This window comes from Astatotilapia calliptera, chromosome 23 (assembly GCF_964374335.1).
Source record: "Astatotilapia calliptera chromosome 23, fAstCal68.1, whole genome shotgun sequence".
Lineage (NCBI taxonomy): Eukaryota > Metazoa > Chordata > Actinopteri > Cichliformes > Cichlidae > Astatotilapia > Astatotilapia calliptera.
In genome coordinates, this window is record NC_137443.1 from 4,799,001 (window position 1) to 4,816,723 (window position 17,723).

The 17,723-nt window shown below is 41.4% G+C and overlaps 1 protein-coding gene across 9 annotated transcripts in view; it reads left to right on the plus strand.

The window, feature by feature from the left end:
* The window catches only part of elavl4 (ELAV like neuron-specific RNA binding protein 4), a 78,816-nt gene that overhangs the window by 44,159 nt on the left and 16,934 nt on the right, over window positions 1-17,723 (plus strand). For all 9 annotated transcript variants that reach the window (XM_080297532.1, XM_080297525.1, XM_026157619.2 and 6 more), the window contains 2 exons: window positions 4,344-4,447; window positions 9,618-9,771. In XM_080297532.1, coding sequence (XP_080153658.1) covers window positions 4,344-4,447; window positions 9,618-9,771 — 258 coding nt within the window. The remainder of the gene's footprint in view (window positions 1-4,343; window positions 4,448-9,617; window positions 9,772-17,723) is intronic.

A 17,723-nucleotide genomic window follows, 5' to 3' on the forward strand; every position in this document is an offset into this window, starting at 1 on the left:
ATGCACAATAAATACCGTTAACAGCTTAGATTCCTTGATTTTATATATTACATATGTGTTATTCTGGGACTTGCCATTATTAAATTTACATAATTTTTATTAAGAAGCCTCTTTTTATTGCTGCTAAGCATTTTCTTAAGCCGTTAGAAGTGCTGGAGAATTTGCACAAATGGCAGTGTGAGCAGCTGACAAATCAAAGGCGAGTATATATCTTACCTCATTAAAAGGCCATTATGAAGACCAATGCATCATTTGGGTTCTTGGTTTTAATTGACATTTAAAATATATAAGTCAGTGCATCTATTAAGCAAATTGATCAACAGAAGGCAGATTTTCCTGTTAGCTACAACCATGATAGAGGCTATTCATCATGCCATTTTAATAGCTTCTCTATTTTCCCTTTAGATGCACTGATTATGTCATTTTCCAGCAGTATAAAAAGTTTGTGTCTATCAAATATCTCTTTAAGTTTTCAGACTTTTCTCTGGAAGTTGTTACACGAAAATAATTTAAATGTCTCATATGTTTATTCTAAACTGTTCAAACACATTTTATAACATTAAGCTGAATTTTTTATTGGTGTTTAGCAGCTGTGAAGAAGAACTTTGATGACATAACTAGAAGAAAAGTGGCAATAGACACAATCTTTGGAAATATGTGGCTAGAGAATTAGAAGAATCATCTTTGTATTTGGCTTACTTTGGTTTACTCTCGGCTGACCTTGCATTCCAGTAAGTTAACTGGTCCTCAGCCATTTTTAATGCCAGAACGTTGAGGGAGAACTTTGATGCTGTGATCCAAATGTGGTCCTGATCTGCTGAGCAGTGTTGAGGTGTACACGGTAGGTGCTGTGACAGGCTGAAAACCAGCTGTACGGTGCGTTGCTTCTGTTTCTGTGTATCGTACTGCAGGTTACAGATAGAACTGCTCACACTTTTTTATTTATTGCATGCTTCTGCGTGCATATTCACTGCAGAGGATTGAGATTTTTTCATTGCTAACATTACTTGAAAAACTAAGAAAATGCAACAACAATGGCGTGCTTACTCGCTAGCCACCCACCACTCCACGTATTACTGTCCTGGCATGAAGTCGTACTTTACTACCTGCGTTTGTTTGTGGTGATTGAGCGATTATACGTTTAGATGTGTGCACATGTATGTACATCTGCCAGTGTGGTGCATCTTCTGCCAATCCGTGCAAATTCCAGGCAGCCAGGCAGTTTGCCGGCAGCTCCCTGCTGTTAGCTGCTCCTTAGCAAGCTGGAAACGGTGGGTGGAATCCCCTCCTGGAGATTTTCTGATGCTGCAGGCAGATGTCTCCCTCTGTTTACCCTCCTTTCCTTGTTCACCTGGGGAAAGATGCCAGCCAGTAAGCCTCGTTCCCACCCTCTTCCTTCCGGCCCCAGAGGCCCTTAACCTTGCCAAAGAAGGAGTGAAGACGCAAGTGGGGGCGGGAGGATATGCCAACACCAGCCTGAGCTCGTATACAACATACACACCCAATTAAAATGCAAACACACGCAAATATCATTTACATATAGTAGCAGCTGCTGAAAACCACAGTCTTCAGAGGTGTAATCAAAGTAAATATAGTGGTGGGTTTGTTGTAAAAGTGTCATCTATTACTCACTCACATGTGTGCTTACCCATATTTCCATACCAACTTGTGCACACACGCATGCATGCGCACCTCCCACACTGTGACTACCCCCCCCCCCCTCGCAGCAGTAGCATACATGCTTGCCAGTTTGGCCCCATTTGTCTGACTGGATGACTCAAACAGCCGGCCCATCTCAATGGCGCTGCACAAGTGCTCTTTGCCAGAACCTTCTGGTGGCTGTGCTTGTCGAACCTCAACATTTCTTGTTGAAGATGAAGAAGAGGGGTGAGGAAGGTGCTGGGAAAGTGAGCGAGAGAGGTAGCAAACACCAAAGAAGAGTGATCTCCGTAGCAGGCGCTTAACTGTACCCATCTGGAATTTCACTGTAAATTCAATTGATGCACATATGAGCAGTCGTTATTAGAGACACTACTGGGTTATTTAGAATACAGTTTATGGGCAATTTTGCTATGCTTTATTTTAATTCATTCAGTTAATTACTTTTGCCAAATGTTCTCTTTCACTTCATTATTCATAGTCTCTTGTGTACACTATTTAATAAAACATTAGAAGCCCCAGAAATAATTTCCCAGCTATGCTTAATTTTCTTAACTTGCCACCTGATGTCAGCTGAGAGTCAGAGAGGAAGAAGAGAGCGAGAAGAGGATGGTTAGTTATAAATAGCAGTAGTCTCCCCAGGATGGCAGGTTTTTAATTAACAATAGAGTGTCTGATAATCCACAGTTAATCCAGAGGAGAAGAGGGAGGAGAGGGGAGAAGAAGAGAAAATCATCAGCTGTTTGATGTTAGGACTACAAGTCCCTCCTGGCCCTTACACTGCTTGCTTCTGAGCTGTTCTGCGCCGTGATATCCATAGCCCAAATGTATTTATTTTGTGAAACAGCCATGCTCCATATTTTGTGATTCACTTTGTCTCTGACTAACCGCTGTCTGTTCCCATTAGCATGAATATGTGCATGCCGCTCTTCTTAAACTGCCTGGGATTCTTTGTGCTTGTGTGTGGCGTTAGTGGATGGGGGCTGTTTGTGGAAAACTAGCCGACTGAACGCCCCGACGGCTAGAGGCGTCCGCTTAAAGTCTAAGCGCGTTGAAAGGCTTGATCTGTTGGGGAAACACTGGGAGATGTCAGGCCCGCTTCACTCTCAAAGGGAGTCTGCTGTCTAAGACACTTTGAGCTTGGAGGGAAGTGGGGGTGGTATTTTTCCTCTCGTTTTGCACAGCTGAAAAGACAGTAACAAATATGTTGTTTGTACCTTCTATGATACTTTATTTGCTTAGGCTGAGTTTCGCTGTCATAATTCAGACAGAATTTGAGTAACATTTATCGCATTATATTTTAGGCATTCACTAGTTGACACATATATTTTGAGTAACTTCAACTGGATGCTCCGGCGCCTTAAATTCCCTCGAGCTCAAGAACACAAGTACAATAAAAAATAATAATGAGAAGTGCAACAATAAGAGCGTAACACACCAAGTAAGGCTGTTCAGGCATGAAGTAACACATAGGTTCTTTCTTGTTTGTTTATGTGCATTATTACACCATAATTAACTAGCAGTTTTTGGGGGGTATTGAGTGTGTTTATTATGCCTTTATTTTCATATAGAGAGACCTGGAAAGACAATGTCTCACTCATTAAATGTTTTAGAGCACAAATCTGAACAGCCGTGGCAACAAAGCAGCCTTCACATGACAAAAAAAGTCACATCAAAACTCGCGGTGCTCCAGGCAGGAGTCGCTTTGATCTTGTCGGCAGTAACGACGGCACATGTATGTTGTGAAGGATTTTCCAGGCACACATGCATGTTGTCTCAGGTTAGCAGGCGGCTTGTTCCAAAGAAAAGCACCACAATAATTGGGTGTTGTGGTAAGGCTGTTTTTTTAATGCACAATCAAAATAAAGTTAATTTTTAAAACAACTTTGTTTCTAAAAAAAACCAAACAAACAAACAAAAAAAACCCTAAATTTTAAAAATTAAACAGTTACAGGTCATTTAACCCCTTTTAATTAATTTGTCAGTTTGGGCAACTGTGTTGACATCACTTCTACCTTTCTCAGATGCTGAGGCCTGTTTATTTGTTATTTAATTTTTGTATTTAACCTTTATTTAACCAGGAAGATCCCATTGAGATTAAAAACCTCTTTTTCAAGGGAGACCTGGCCAAGATAGGCAGCAGCAAGTGCCTCGCAGTTACAAAAATTACTCAATTAAATACAGGCAGCAGCAACACACATGTAAAAATAAATGAAAAATACAAAATAAAATTCTGTTAAAATGACAAACAATCTAATTGAAACAGTTGCATGTTATGGACTTGGCCTCAAGGATTCTCAGTTTAATTTTAAAAGCACTTAATGAAATGAATTCTGTCATTTTCCAGTCGTTCTGCAGTTCGTTCCAAGCCGAAGGTGCTAAATGGACAAAAGCTCTTTTGCCAAATTCAGTTCAGGCAAATGGAACAGAAAATAACAAGTAACCTTGCGGTCGAAGAGGATAATGACCAGCATGTTTCACTGCAAGCAGGGAACCTATATAGGAAGGCAGCAATCCAAGTATTGCCTTATATATAAAACTGTATAGCACCTGAACTCATATCATTAGTATGACCATCCTGCAGTTTGGCATTGTCTTGCTGAAAAGGCAAGGCCTTACCTGAAACATAAACACCTGGATTGTGAACACATTTTAAAATGCTTCCTTTCTTTTTGGCATTTCAGGACAGAGTCTGGGCTACGGTTTTGTCAACTACATTGATCCAAAGGATGCAGAGAAAGCCATCAACACGTTAAATGGACTCAGACTTCAGACCAAAACAATCAAGGTAAATCACACCGTGCATGCCTATGACGCAGTCTGTTACATAACGACCAGACAAGCAATTAAAGTAAGAAAAGTGTTCTTTGGACAAAAAGATTTCAGTAATTTAAAGTTGTGGAGGTCGTGTTAAACTTAAATTATAAGACTTCCTTCTAATTTCTGAGAGCCCTTTTAGATAGTGATGCTGTTAGCGGATGTGCTGGAGGGTGAGATGGGATTAACATCAATGAGCGTCAGAAATGAAAAAGACCATCTAAATCAAAGAGACACATTAAAAAAAAGCTTGTGACTATGGTTGATATGCTAATTGCTCTTTAAATGTCAGAATGTAAAGGTGAAATTATAGTTATCTCTGAATAAAAGGGAAGAAACACATCAATCATCATATTGTCCAAAATAATTGAGGGCTCTGTTATTGCATTCTAAATGGCAAGACTAATCTGCAGGCTCGATGGTGGTTGTCACAGCAGTAATATCAGCCTCAGTACTGCGCTGTCCTTCCTCCAAACACATTTTAAAGAACCCTCACAAGTAATAGTTTGAGCAGATGTTTTACAGTGTATCAATCCTCCTGTTAATCTAATTTTCTCCCCTCGTATTCTCTGCTGTCATCCTCTGTGCTCTGTGCCTGCTGATATGTTGTTTTAAGCTGGGCCGTAATCTGTTGCTCTGTGGTAATCCCTGGATTCTTTCTTTCTGTCATCCGATCTAATCTAGTCTAATCTAATCTAATAGGATGGGATTAGCCTGTTTGCAAATAGGGAATCCCACGGGGAATCCCTCCATTCCCTGGACAGCATAAACTGTCTGGCTTGGTATCGAATTTAAAAAATAAGAGCCTCATATATATTTTGTGCGTGATGTCTAAAATGTGGATTTTATAGAGTAAATGTGTTGTATTAGTGAATATATATGTAAAGATGAGATGTTTACTAGGGGTGCAACGATACACAAAATTCACGGTTCGATACTTTGGTGTCACGGTTCGATATTTTTTCGATACAAAAAAAATGTTCATGCCTTTTTAATTTGTCATTTATTAAAATTATAAATATATATTTTAACTCAAAAGTACAGTTTTTAAATTTAACCCTAACCCTTGTGCGTGTTTTTTATTTTGACAGCGAATGCGCACCTGCGGACCACTTATGTGCAGCCCTGGTTATTTAGCTCGTCATATTGCAGCCACAGAAATTATTTTGTCCATGAAACCATAAAGCTACACTTTCTTTTTGCCTTATAGTCTGATTTGTCATAACTTCTCCGTTTTGTGGTAAGCTTTTCTTTGGCTGTCACTTCTTCACCCTGACCTGTCTTATTTGGCTCAGCAGAAGTAAAATATATATATCCTGCTGCTTTTACACGCGCACTCACATAAGCTCAGCGATTCTCTGCGCGATCAACCTCTCACATGTTTAAGCTTGCTGCGGGAGATTTCACTTGTCATGTTTGCATAGTAAGCTAACGATTAATAAGACGATGTCAGAGGAATTGGTGCACAAATTATCATCACTCACAGATCAGTGCTGTCGCTCTCTATACACAGTTCGCACGATTGCAAAGTGAAAGCAAAAAACAAGCGCAAATTCAAACGCGATTTCAATATGTCACATATTGACAGTGGCTCACCGATGCCAATGACATAATTACCCAGCTACATTTCTGAAAGAATGCAAAAGCATTGACATATATTTTTCCTTCCTACAATAGCCCGACGGGCAGGGAAGAGATAGATTTTGGTACCCTGACTGAAAAAAATCGCTAGCCCCAGGACGTCGGGCTAGCGATTTTGCGAGCGCTGTATCTGATTGAGGAATCACTCATCTTTGGAAAAGAGAGTTTATTACAGAGAAATGTCTCTTACCAAAATAAAAGCTATACTATCCGCTTCTTCTGGGCTATATTCTCAGCAGCATAAGGAGAATCACGTGCTAACAGCTGTCTAAATGACTCGGCTAAAGTTAGTAGCATGCTTGTTGTTTTTGTCTTTGCACTAGGATGATGTCGGTGTAAATGTGCAGTCATATTCGTTGTGTTCCCACTAGTGCTTTCAGGTTAATCTCGTTGAAATGACCTTAACGCCACAACACGGCAAATCTCCGTTAACGAGCTACCGCCGATCGCCCCGTGCATGGGGCTAGACGGCCAACACGTTAACGAGCTAACTGCGCTAACACACTAGTTCCCACCCATGTAATTGAGCATTGCATGGCACATCCAACATACTGTTTTACTTTAGTCCATGACTCGCTTACCTTCAGGGTCATACGTCACATGAAAACCAAAATAATTCCAAACGCCAGATCTGAATAAGAGTGGAGGAGGTCCATGTTGCAAGGAGAGCTTAACTTCTGTCTTGCTAGCTTGCCCCGCGCTCTTCCTTCTGACTATGCTGTCTGTGTTGAGCGCTCAGTGGATCTGCGCTCGACAGTGCAGCCTAGGCGGAGTAGTCGAACGCAGATTCACTGAGCGCTCAACACAGACAGCATCGTCAGAAGGAAAGTTGATAAAATAAATTACAAATGTTGTATTGTTCGATACATATGCGTACCGAACCGAAAGCACTGTATCGAACGGTTCAATATCGATACGAATATCGTTGCACCCCTAATGTTTACGGGTTGATGTGTCCACGTCTGTATTTTTGCGTGTGTTCCACATGAGCTGCGCTCGTAGCAGGGCTCTCTGAGAGACATGACTACCTAAAAACCAGAGTGCAAGCTTGTGTGTGCGACTGCACAAATCCCCATCAGAGGAGCACCGCCCTTCAAAGTGGCTTTCACTATCAGCTAGTCCAAACAGTTGTTACTTTATTGTAAATCCCTTATTTCTTTCACTTTTTTCCTCCCTAGCTTTGTTGCGTATTAGCTCTTTTTAAGGTTCCTCCAGCGCTGTTTTGTAAAAGTAGTAATAAATATTCAAATCATTTGTTAAGTAAGAGGATCTTTAAAGACTTTTAAAGATTTTTAAAAGGAATTTGCATGCCTTTTAAAAAATGCATGCATATACCATCTTGTGTCTACGATTTACAAGACGAACTGATGAATCAAGTTACAGTTTGCTAGTATTAAAAATACTGCAAGCTGAATATTGTGTTTTCACAACATTCATAATATTCTCATAGATAGAGGCTTTTTTTTCCAAATTGAGAAATGCAGTTATACAATAGAACATCGAGGAAAGCTGAAAATATATAATATGATTTTGATTATTAATACTGCAACAGACAGTTTGCCAGGTAGACTCATGAACCACAGTCGTGTATTTGAATCTGACTAACGTGCCTGTTTGTTCATCAGAGATGCTTTTTGAATCTCACACAGTGCGTCGTGCTTTTAAGTAAAAACAAGCTTTTTCCCAATTTTAAAAAATGGGTAGAAGTTGAATTTTGTTTACACAGTGTGCATTTTGTGAAGTCTTTTATTATAGCAGTTTGAGTTCACAGATTTTCACTCTCACACTCTCACGACACAAGAGGTTGCCTCAAGTGGTTCGTGAGATAAAGGCGGCCTTCATAATGACAGAAGACAACCCTGCATCTCTGTCTAGCGCTATCTCTTTTTCACACTTCATTTCCTCCCTCCCACTACTCTCTTTCCCTGCTTTCTCTCTCCACAACAGACTGAAAAACCCTAAAGGTAACAAGGTAAATTAAAAGGCAGCGCGGTAATTCTAAAATTAAGTTTGTCGCTCTTTCATGTCACACCCTTCCCACTCTCTGCCACTACACTACTAAGGAAACGCTTGGCCCAGAGATTCACATGGTCTCGGGTGACATGTCTCTGCGAAGCGTCTTCGAGTTGGTTTCGCTGCCGCTGTTTCCTTCACCATGACACCTCAGATTTGTCAGCAATGGCTGCGACACAGCTTTCCTAGCGAGGTGTGAGGGGAAGCAGAAAGCCAAAGGTGAAAGGAGCTGACAGTGACATGCATGCACATAATCTGAGACACATTTATACTCACTTTAATCTTCACACTTACAGTTTTTCTAACTTTCTTGCACACGCGTACCCACTTCTGCATCAGACACGCAGCGCACCACACTTGTACACAATACCGCTTACAGCTTGAGGAGGTGTTGATGGATAAGACATCTGGAGTTGGCTGACAAGGAGAGAAAATGAGGGAGAGCTGTACAGAGGAGAAAAAGAGGAGCAGAAAAAAAGAGGCAGAATCTGGAAGAGAGAGAAAGAGGAAGGAAGCAGACTGAAAATATTCAAGCAGCGGAAAGGAGAGAGATGCAGACGGAGAGAGGAAGACAGAGGAGAGGCTAAAGACGAAGATGTGCGGCAGGTTTTTAAGAAGTGAGACACGGGGAAAGCCAGCTGTTCCCAATCTTATTCTCTCACTGTAAGAGTTCAGAAGGATTTCCGTGCTGTTGCTCAAGGATATGACTGCATATATCCACAATATTTGCCTGACTTTAACCTTATTTGATGACTTATGTCTCCACATGTCAGAGGTAATGAAAGTACTGCAAGGGAAAGCTGCTCCAGTCAGCAGCGGTAGTAATGGGATTTACACAACTTTCACCGCTGCGGGTCGACAAATGAAGATGGTGTTGAAGTTCACTGGTGGAGAACTTGTGGCGTGAGCTGCGCAGCACAGTTATTCAATTCCAGGAATTAGATATAACATTTACAAATAGCATCTTTAGGGAATGCTATTGCATTCACTAAAAAGTCTAATGAAAACTGATGCCTGCCACCAAAACATGTTGGCTCTAGCCTTTTTTATTCATTCATATTTTCACCCAGAACAGCATCAGCAGCGTGGTTTTGTCTTGTATTGGACAAAGTCAGAATCCTCTTCTCCTGGTTGCCTGAGCTGCCTTTTCAAAGTAAAACACCTGTGGTTTCTACTCTGGGGAGCAAAGTTTCCATCTCCTTCTGCAAAGACTGGGGGAGGCATGATGTGTTATCTCTCCAGTGTTCTAAGCAGCTAAATCTTTTCCTAACAATGATAATCCCTAAGGCAAGGTGTACTCAGAAAACGCAGTCACATTTTCCTCCCTGTGGATCCAGTGATCCGCATCCTTGCCCATCCACAACACACGCACATAAAAGCCTCGCACCTCTAACGCTATAATCTTGTTTATGATTTTTATGCGTAATAAAGCAGCAAAGCTCTAATTTATTTATAAAAGCCCTTACACTGTGTTCTTTTCCCCAAAGGTGTCATATGCGCGACCCAGCTCAGCCTCCATCCGTGACGCTAACCTCTATGTGAGCGGCCTGCCCAAGACCATGACCCAGAAGGAGCTGGAGCAGCTCTTCTCCCAGTACGGACGCATCATCACCTCCCGTATCCTTGTCGACCAGGTCACAGGTATCCATGGGGCAGCACCTCCTCTCCCTTTCACTTTAACACCGAGGCACATGAACCCATTATAAATTGATACTCTCTTGTTTATGTGGAAGTTTACAGAATTTCCCCATTGCCTCGTCATTGCCTTCTCTATTTTTAGGGAAAATAGCAACCGTTCGTGCTTTATTCTAAAAACATTTTTGTGTCACATTTCACTCGACAGTGTGACCAGATTCAGGAATACTGAAACAGCATAGCTCGATGTTTTTCATTATTTATTTCAGTCACCAGTGGACAAATCAAATAAAAGTCCTGTGGTTGCAGTTATGAGGTGCTGTGCAGTCAGTCTGCACCGTTCAGATAATAATGTAATTTCCAGAGGAAGCTTCATGCCATTTAAGCTGGTGTTGTCATGTTTTCCTGTGATTGGCACACCAGTGCAATGACAGCATCGATGTGACCGAAGAGAGCATTTATTAATTTGCATTTTGCGCTTCTTTACGTTCATAAAAAAATGTTGTGCAGATACCCAAAACCCTTTTGAACTTGTGAAAGAGTCACAGAAATCTGAATCAATTAATCAAAATAAAGTCTTGAAAGAAGAATCTTTTTCTACAGCTGTTCCCAAACACGATGACATGTGTCATAACTTTTTTTAAATTCAGCAAATTCAACAAAAATTCCAACTACAGGACTTTATAAGATAATTTTTTAGTACAAGTGAAAAATGTTCTCATGCAGCTCAAATTAGTAAGAAACTGTTAATTAAAGTAATGTGAGTCATGTTATGCTGTGCAAATGTGCGAAAAATATTTTGATTTCGGTCGTACTTCCAGCTCTAGTGAGTAAGTGACCATAAGAGGTAATTTTTCTGCGTGTGACCCCTGCTTGGGATGCCACTGCGAAAATAGTAATTACATGAGGGCATGAATTGCATAGTCTCATGCTCAGTTACACATTCCACTACATCCAGAACGCAGGAATGAATCACATCACCCCATTGTATTGCAGAAGAACCCCTCCAGCATTTCTCTTAGATCCATTTCAGGATGTGTGTGTGTGTGCCTACGGGCTCCAACCTGCTCCAGTGTTATTTGCAATGTGTACTGATGAAGCAGAAAAGGAGCAGCATGCTGTAAGCCACACTCATTTGCCTAAGCAGAATAAATCACTGCTGGCAGTGAAGTCCACGCCTGTCTGTATGCACTGAGCACAGGAGGAGAGGGGAAAGCAGAGGAAGTGAACACAAAGGATCGGAGAAAAGGAGAATGAGAAAGTGCAGATGAGGATGGAGGAGGTAGAAAAAAAGAGGATGAGCAGAGACGGGGAAGGAAAAGGAATGTGAAGTGAGAGGGAGCAGAGAGAACACTATGAGGATGGAAATGGAAGTTAAAGGTGGAAGAGATACACCGCCTCATCCATAAACACTCAGATGATGGGGCAAATTTCTTGGCCATCTCTTAACTAACAGACCTGTCACACCACCGTCCACTTTAAAGCTAGGGGAGTCCCTGTAAAACACCACACGGCTGCACAGCAAGGCGACATCTGCTTAGTAACAGCCAAATGTGTGTTTGCTCAGGACACATGCCATCGTTAAAACAACTCTCAGTGCATTCGCTGAAGGCTAGGTTCACAAGAGGCTAAATTAATTATTGTAATCACTCTTGTCTAGCACAGGATCAGTTTAAAAGTTGACCGCTTAGCATGTTCAAATGTAATGCTGCAACAGTCAAAAAGGAAAGTACAGCCTCTTTAAAATCTAAGGTTTTACATATCAGGGCATAATAAAACCTTGCAGTCATTAGCTGTACCTAAAATAAAATAAATACAACATCAGATTAACAACAAAATATGGGATATTACATTTAGTCATCCATTTAGTTAACAAAGACTAGATGTAATAGCAGAGTGAAAAACTAAGTCCACACTTAGAGGGTAAGTAACAGACAGGTGCTGCTAATCAAATGCACTTGATTAATCTATCATCAGCAAGTGTGAGCACCTCTATAAAAGCAGCAGTTTGGGCAGTTTGCTGGTCTGGAGAAGGATGCCAAGAAGGAAACACATTAGCAATGATCTTAGAGAAGTGATTGTTGCTGACCATCTGCAAAGGGTTCTTAGAGCTTTTCCAAAACCAAAGTCAAACCAGCCAAAGTCCATCATTATAAAGTGAGAATGATTATTCATAAGTGGAAAACATTCAAGACAGTTGCCGATCTGTTCGGGTGTGGATGTTCCAGCAAATTCACACCATGGTCAGGGCATGCAATGCTCTGCACAAACCCAAGAGCCACATCTCAGACTTTACAGACCTCAGTTAGCATGTTAAATGTTCAATGTCCATGGCAGTGAAATTTGAAAAGACTGAACAAGTATGGGTTGTTTGAAGTTGTTGGCGGGAGAAAGCATCTCCTCTCTAAAGACTGGAACAATGTGCTTCAGACAGACAAGAGCAACATGGAGATGTTTGGCCATAATAATTAGCTCAAAGGGGGAATGATTAGGGTTTGTTTTCCAGTCGCTGACTGTGTATTCCTCTGTATACAAAGTATTCTAGAGTCAAATGTGAGGCCATCATTCTAACAGCTAAAGCTCAGCCAAAATTGAGTAATGCAACAGGGCAGTGATCCCCAAAACAAAAGCAAATCTGCACCAGAAAAAAGAATCAAGGTGTGCCAGTGGCGCAGGTCTCACCTAGTGAGACCTGCACTAGGTCCCAGCCTGATTGAAATGCTGTGGCGGGACTTTAAGAGAGCTGTGCATGAACAAATGCCTGCAAATAAGTTCTCCACAACAATGTGAGAGACTGAGAACGTCATACAGAGAAGGATTTTAAAACTTGAACCATGCTGCATACTTCTTCTGCATTTTTGTTCAGCAATTAATGACACGGTGTAATATGTCATGTGTTTTTGTTCAGCTGAGGTTGTATTTGCCTAAGTCTCTAAGTCCTGATGAGATCTCGATGTTTTATTATGTCCTGTAAAGTTCGTTCTTTTTTTGCATGTTTGTTCAGTACAGTAGTTTGAGGAATATCCCATTCCTCTCTCCTGCACAGTCCCTTTTTTCACACATTGGATGAAAAAATCTAATTAGACCCCAGACTGAATCTTTTTTTAATGATGCCTGGAAAACTGGCTGTTGTGTTTGACAGAAGGCGACGCTGACATCACTCGTCTGGAAAAGAATATCAGAGCTAATCGGACAATTTAAGGCAAACAAGCTATGCTTATCTGCATCGTGTACAAGATGAATATAGTACAGTAAATGAAGACTGGGAAAACAATCCTCACATGCACTCGTGTAAAAGTTATATTGGTCAGCACACACAGAGAGCAGGAGGTGGGTTTTTTTTAGTCTGTGAACACCCTCACTTACAATAATTGCTATCCTAACTACTGCCCTGGCCACCTGCCTCACAATTGAAATAGACACGTACTATATATGCACACACAGACACAAAGATTATGTGTGAGAGAGATGTTCTTCAAGGTGGCCCCAGAGGGTTAAGGATCAGCAGGAGAAATGTTAATGATTAATTAGATGTTAGAGTTGCTGGTGATTAAAAACATGGAGGACTTTAGAAGGGCCCTGAGACTAGTATGCTGGCATCATTGACTCATCTTTTTCTTCTCTCTGTTACTGTACAGGCATACGCATACACCCACCCACACACTCACTGCCATTAAAGAGAGAAATGGGCTGCAAATTAAAACTCTCCTGTGACTGCCAAAATGTAAGTACAGAACAAGAAAGAGGAGAGACTCAGAAAGGCAGCGAAGGAGCGAGAGGGATAGAGATTTGTGCTTGGTGTCAGACTGCTTTTTGGTTCAATGAGTGGATCGCTGTCCTGTTAGCCAGCCGCAGGATGTCCTGATGTCGGTTTTGTCACGGTGACACCTCAAAAAAAAGTCCTCAAAACTTTAGTCTTCCTGGCTTTAGGGGCATATTGATAGAGCGTCGTTACAGTGCAGCACCTTGAAGTCTCGGTGCAGGTCGACAGTGAATTATCAGCGTTTTTCTAAAATTCAATTCACTCAGTGATTCACTCTTTCTGCTAAACCGGGGATGGATTTGAAACACACCCTTACCCTGCTGATGTAAACTACATAGGCTTTATACAGGAGCAAATCAGAGAGATGCTGCATAGAGCTGCTGAAGTAACGAATGTTCTGCAGTGACCATCGGCAGATGGGCTGATGATCTCCAGCTCCTGCTCAGCTAAATTGGGAACATGAAGTCTGTTCTGTAAATGACCCTCCTCATCAACAGGATGCACCCTGCAGTCACTCTTCTGTTCTTGAAGACATGAAGGAACTTTAACACTGTTAGCATCATTCGTGGACAGAGATGGCTGAAGCAAAATTCACCAAAACTGGCAAATTGCCCCAAAGACTCAGGGCGCGAACGCAACATTGACTCGACAAGGGTATCTCTCCATCTCTCCCCCTTCCTCTGTCTATCGATTTCTTCTGAATGGATAAGCATATTGTCTCTTTATCAGCCCGCATAGCGCCAGATTCCCCCTCCTGCCTTTCTGTCTAACCTTCGGGGAAGGCGGTCAGGCTGTGATTTTATGTTCTGACAGCTGATTTGAGCTAGCCTCAAACACACCAATCTGAAACACATGCAATATCGGAGACCTCTTTGGTTCAATAGCTGGCTATTCTTAGGTCTTCATCTCATATGCACACAGAGGTCAATGCTTACCTGATCAATGACTGCAAATACAATTGATCCGGAGACACAGCTTTTTCAAATGACAGCCCTAATGTGAAACTAAATTGCTGCTCTTTGTGTGTAAGGACCGACTGTAAAAAGGCTGATGCCACATTTCCCTTTGTGTGGGATGGAAGGAGGTAATGGAGAAAAGATTCCCATGGTAACAAGTAGCAAGCATTAATTCTGTCATATAACTCGTGATGGGGATTGCCTGTGATGCTAATAGGTGCATCTTGCACGCACAATGAAATTATATGTAATATTTAGTGAAAGTTGTATGATAGGCAGCAAAAAGAAGCATTAAACTGAGAATGTATAAAAGCTTTTTTCGACAGGCAGCATCACAAATATGCAATGCTAGAGTTGAAATTAGGTTTATGGAGGTATTAAAAGTCTGACCACGTTCAGTGTGCATAATGCTGCACAGAACAGGACCTGTTTAGCCAAAATTATATTTTAATCAGAGCTATTTTCGTTTTACCTGAAACACCCTTTTTGCCGGTGACTTTGGAAAGGAAGCCAGAAAGAGTGCAGTTGTTGCCCCCTGTAAGGTGACATTTTTAGATCAGAAAAAGAGAGAAAAAACAACAACAAGAGAAACAAGAAAGATTTAATTTTATTGTCTCACAATTTGTGATCAGACGGGCTCAACCGTTTTGAAAATGCGCTCCCAGAAGGTCATAACCGAACGTTTTTATGTTTTCAGATGCATAGATGTGATGCGTGGAATTACTCTGCAGCAGTCTGGAGTTGGTTGCTCATGATATAAACACAGTACTCGCGGTGCATATGCTTAAAACGCTTTAGCGCAGCCCATTTCTATTTAGAAGCTGCAGACCGAACACATAATATATTTCCCCTGCTGCCATTAGATCGCTGTAAGCATTTAGTCAACTGGAGAAAAGCTTTTAGAGCTGTTGTTGATGTGGGGAGTGATAAAAGCCATCAAGTAACCTAGAGTACAAACTTGCTTTACACTGGCGTCATCTCTGCAGTTAGATTGAACTTGTAATTTTGGTCTTGATTTAAATGTAAATATTAATTTGTGGTCTTCAGCTTTATTCTGTAGTTTACAGTTACAGCCTAAACTTCAGCTTTGCTTGTCTTTCCAGTCAGTGCCTCATTTGCGAGGAGGACGACTGCTTAGTTCCCATTTTTGATCCGTTCTTCTCATACCTGTTGTAATGCACAAGTAAATATAGTACTTGTGCATTACAACAATACCTTTTTTCCTCAAAGGAACTGCCCTTTCTCTGCACAGTTAGTATGTTCTCTCCTCTACTGACTTGAATAATGAATGTTCCTCTACAGACTGACACCACACTGATTCCCTGTTCTCTGTCTGTCCAATAGCAGAGAACAGAACGGTCAAGGTGATATGAGCAGAGAGCTTCTTCCTGTAGATGGGATGACTGCAGCCTTGACTCACGCTATCATCTCACATCTCTCTGCCTCGAGTTTGTTTTTCCTGTAATCTTTCGAGTGCGTTCCATCTCTGTGATAGTCGATACACACGCACACAAAACCACATATAGATATGCACATCAATACATGCGTACGCACACACCAGACAGATGGTTGGAGCTCTGCTCTGACAGAGGCCAAAGCACAGGGCACCTCCACTCTTCAAAGTCTCTGAGCCTCTCTTCTCACTGCTTTTTTAAATGCCATCTGTACCCAGGCAAACTAATGCTACTTAAAACAAGGACATTGCATTTTTTTTCCCTGCCTCTAATTAGAAGCCAGTAGGAAGTTTCTTTCTGTCTCTGCCATATTAAAAATCTCTTGGAAAGGCAAGTCTAATAATTTGATACTCTTGGCACACAATTGTACGTCAAATAAAAATAAAAGGAGGGGAGATGGGAAAACAGAACACTGGAAAACAACAAGATTTTGCGTATGCATGCGAGCACTGGTGCATGCATCTGCCAGAGTGGGCCTGCTTACAAGAATACATTGTGCTAGATGGATGTGTGTGAGAGACAGAGAGCTAGAGAAAGAGAGAGAAATTCTGTATGTGTGTGTGTGTGTTTCATTATCCAGCAGCCAGGTTTCTCACCTCACTTTTTTCTGGTCCCTCAGAGGAGCAGTCATTTCTCTCTGTCAGTCAGTCAGTGTTTGGGGAAATGATAGTGGGTTTTAGAGAAAGAGCGGCTTTGTTTGGGAAGGAGCAAGCAAGAATAGCACTGTTTCCTTTCATCATCATCCTTTTTCTGTCACCTCCTAACATTCTCCTCTATTACCTTTTCTCCTTTTGTCCTTTCCTTCCTTACTTCTCATCCCCCCCTCTTTCCCTTTCTCCTTTTCATTCCGGTCTTGCCCATCCCCACGCCAAGCGCTCGCTTCTCATCCCCCATCCTCACTCCTTCTGTTTCCCCCTCCCCGGACTGAGGCAGCGTGTTATTAGTAAGGCAGCCAATGTGCCTGTCGGTGTGTGTTAGAGAGAGATAAGCACAGGTAGAGAGAGTTACATAAGCCTCTGTTGATTACTGTGGAGGAGAGGGAAAGCAAAAAAAGAGAGTAAGAGGTGAGAGAGAGTGAGAAAGACCGATTGGTATACCTTAGTAAGTACATTGTGCTCTAATGTTGCCTGTATGGCTGGCTGGTGGGTGATAAGTAGGCCTAGGCTTCTGGGGCTGGTTGAAAGGACAGTCATTAGGTTGGACTTCGTAGACTGGCAGCTTGCTTCATAGATTGCGAGTTTGTTTTTGTTACTCTGTTTAACCGGAGACAAATAAACCTTTCTCAAGGTTTATTACATTAATATGGCATGACAGAGTGGTAAAAACAGAACAGGTGCATGGATTTAAGAAGCTGTTTTTATCTTTCTTAAAAATACCTGCATTGTTTTTCAAGGCTCGTTATATTCTACCAATTTTCACCAAGGAGCAAAACCGGTAAAGAAGCAATGCTGCTACGTATTATCTGCAGCTTGTTCGCCAGTATTCTCTACAAAAGTTAACATTTTAACGATCCGTGCTATTTGATTGGATCGTCTTTCTTTCCCATCATAAACACGGGCATTGTATTTTATTTTGACCAAATCCTAAATGTGCCATACTGCTGCAGTAAGTACTAACTAGCTTTCCAGCATGTATTAATCAATTGCTGAATATAATCCCCAACAATTACAATCTTTTAGTCCTCTCTTAGTAACACTTTCTAAAAACTGCAGAGCTCTGCTGTTTTAGGAAAATGCTCAGTGCTTTATTATATATTTGTGACGCAAACCCTGGAAGAAATGGGCT